Source organism: Peromyscus maniculatus, chromosome 1 (assembly GCF_049852395.1).
Source record: "Peromyscus maniculatus bairdii isolate BWxNUB_F1_BW_parent chromosome 1, HU_Pman_BW_mat_3.1, whole genome shotgun sequence".
In the NCBI taxonomy this organism is placed as follows: Eukaryota; Metazoa; Chordata; class Mammalia; order Rodentia; family Cricetidae; genus Peromyscus; species Peromyscus maniculatus.
This window is the reverse complement of record NC_134852.1, coordinates 16,820,006-16,822,891: the sequence shown is the minus strand read 5'-3', so window position 1 is coordinate 16,822,891 and position 2,886 is coordinate 16,820,006. Positions and strand designations below refer to the sequence as shown.

General features: G+C 42.0%; 1 protein-coding gene across 1 annotated transcript; it reads right to left on the bottom strand.

The window, feature by feature from the left end:
* Positions 1-515: 515 nt before the first annotated feature.
* LOC143273983 (vomeronasal type-1 receptor 4-like) lies at positions 516-1,454 on the bottom strand. The gene has a single exon (XM_076574939.1). The coding sequence runs from the start codon at positions 1,452-1,454 to the stop codon at positions 516-518; it is 939 nt and encodes a 312-aa protein (XP_076431054.1).
* Between the last annotated feature and the right edge of the window lie 1,432 nt (positions 1,455-2,886).

Sequence of the window (2,886 nt, the reverse complement as noted above, 5' to 3'; positions counted from 1 at the left end):
AGATCCCAGCCATTTCAGGGAAGCTGAAGACACTTCCTACTTGCTGGAGGGAGAGAGTCAAATCCCTCAATGATGAAGGCACCAGTAAACTACACTCATACAAATAAATGATCATCCACCCATGCTCATAAAAGAAGCTTTAATTAAATAATATAGGACATTAAAAATTAAGACGTATAAGTAAAGTGAAGAAGAAATCTGGTGGGGTTTAAAAATAAGAAATATGGGTGGATAAAATCAAAGTATATGTGTGTGTGAGAACTGATGAAAATAAACTTTAAACACTTTAAACAGCCAGAATCACAATGCCTATCATGTCAACACTGAAAAAGCAGGGTCAAAAAAGTTAACGGACTCTTGCTGGCCAAGATATCTAGCTGAATAGTTCCCTCGGAACTGTGGATCTCACAGTTCTGAGTTCCCATGTGGGTGCTGGGAATTGAACCCAAGTCCTCTGAATGAGCACTCATCTTTACCCCTGAGACATGGAAAGGGGGATGCAGACAGAACAGCTTTTAGAGTTCCCTAACAACACATGCACAGAATGTTGTCTGGTAAGAACTGGGACAGCAGATCCTAGAAATGGAGGTGTAGTGTCTGAGGAGCAGAAAGGGACAGAATGCTGGAAAGCATGCAGCCATGGCTACACCTGCATTAGACAGCCACCTACTGGTTGCCTCTAGGGCAAACATATAAGATGTCAAGACAATAGATATTACATAGAAGAGCACAAAGCTGCTCACTAGGGTGAGGATGCTTTGGGTGGCTCTGGTCTCAGGGGATGACCTAATAGAGAGGGATCTGTGGATTTGTTTGACCCTCTGCTTGTGTTTGAGCAAGATAAACACCATGTAGCCACTTGCCCACATCATCAGTCCCAAGAACATGACATCATTGGATGTCAATAGAATTAGAGTAAGTGTGTTAATTGGTCTCCCAGGATTCACAACAGCACAGTATTCAAAAAATCTTATCCCGGTAATATTTCTTTCACCCTTTATGTCAGTTGTGTACACCAAAACATAGGCATACATAGCCATCTGGAGGGTCCAGCACAAGCTCAAGGAAGGCCCAACTATACCCATGGCTCTGACTTTGAGGGGTGCCCACATGGAATTACTGGGGCTGATGGTAATGGCCTGAAAGACACTCAGAAGGGATGTAGAGACAAGGGATACTCCTCTGCCAACTCGATGAAAATATAAGACAAGTTTACATGAAACATAATCTACATAGTAAGTCTGACTAAAAGCAGCAATGGACTCTGGGATTCCTTTGAAGAGAACAATGAAGTTGGCCCAGGTCAGGTGTTTGACAATCAGGTCTGTGGGCTTTGCCCTGATTCCAGAGAAGTCAGCAATGATAAAACAACAAAGCAAGGCTGAGTTCCCCAGCATTCCCAGTGCAGTCTGAGACATGAAGAAGATGCTGACAGCCAAGTCTCTAGAGTTCATTCTGTTATGGTCCTGGGTACCTGCACAACAGATCCAGAAAGCACTTGTTATGCAAGTTGGACTGTCTTCTTCTTAGCTTGTTAAACAATGCACGGCATAAAATATAGCTAGCCCAATAATACCTATCTAACTGTTTGATTCAAAAGCAATGTATGTGTTGGGACTGGAGACACATACTTTTAACTCCAACACATGATAGGCAGAGTCATGAGGATCTCTATGACTTTGAGGCTTGCCTGGTGTATAACAAGCTCCAGAACAGCCAGGACTAAGTAAAAAAAAAAAGAAGAAAGAAAGAAAAAGAAAAGAAAACACTGTCTCAAAACCAAACAAATGAAAAGTAAGCTCTGGGTTACATGGACATATATGTCTGGGGTAAGTTAAAAAATTAAGTGCCTCAGAACTTTATGACATAAAGTTGAATTCATTCAGTGAATCATAGGCCAACATTCGTGAAATGTGGTTATTGAAACATTGGTTTGACCGTTGCTCTTCATTCCACAGCTGAGAACAAGAAAACCTCTAAAAAAATGATATGTATATTACTTTTCCACAATATACAGCAATTTAAAGGGGAGAATATTCTGCATCATATAAAGCCCAGTGGGTAGCAGAATTTTGGGTGTAAATATACAGAAGCCATCAAACACTTATCAAATTGCTCTTGTAACTAACTAAATTTAGGAGATATTTTACCAGCCCAGTGTACAGGGTCTGGGATTCACAAAAGAAAACCAAGTGCATGTGAATTCTGAGAAATATTCATAAACTAATTTAGTCACCCGGATTCCCACATTACTAGGAGCAAATACACTGTCACTTTCTTGGGAAAAAAAAACACAAAAAGTAGGAATCCAGGTTATTGTCTCTCACCTGCAGCCTCCATCAAACCATGATGTGTTCATGTCTTGCGAGGATCCTCCCACTATGAGCATTCATCCTGTGCAGCACCTGTTTTCTGAAAGAGAAGGATCAGTTCAGAGGTGCAGTGCTCTCGTCCAACTTCCAGAGACTGCCCTGTCCTCTGCATACTGGGTGTCTGAAGGAAAGCAACTCACCTGTGCAGATAGGATGCATCTGTGAAGCTGGCTGCTGGATGGGGAATCAGTGGCCAATGGGACCTACAACCCTCATATAGCTACAAAGTTGATTTCAACTCCCCAGATGAAGGATGAATGTTCTCTGAGATCATCCCCCAAGAGGATGTCATCATGTCACGGGAAGGGACGATGACAGTTATGCAGAGGTAGATGACATCACCTCTGGAAAACATTTGTTTCCATCAATAAAAAGGAAAAACTTTTAACTGAGCAGTGAACATTACAGAGAGGCAGGCTAAAAGTGTAAAGTGACTCTTCTCTCCTGTGGTGTCAGACGCTGAGATTCCAGGTGGAACAACCAGATGGCCATTGCATTTGAGGAAGCAGGGAAT

Excerpts from the sequence above, each read along its gene's own strand:
- LOC143273983 (XM_076574939.1), bottom strand. The coding sequence starts at position 1,454 with ATGAACTCTAGAGACTTGGCTGTCAGCATCTTCTTCATGTCTCAGACT.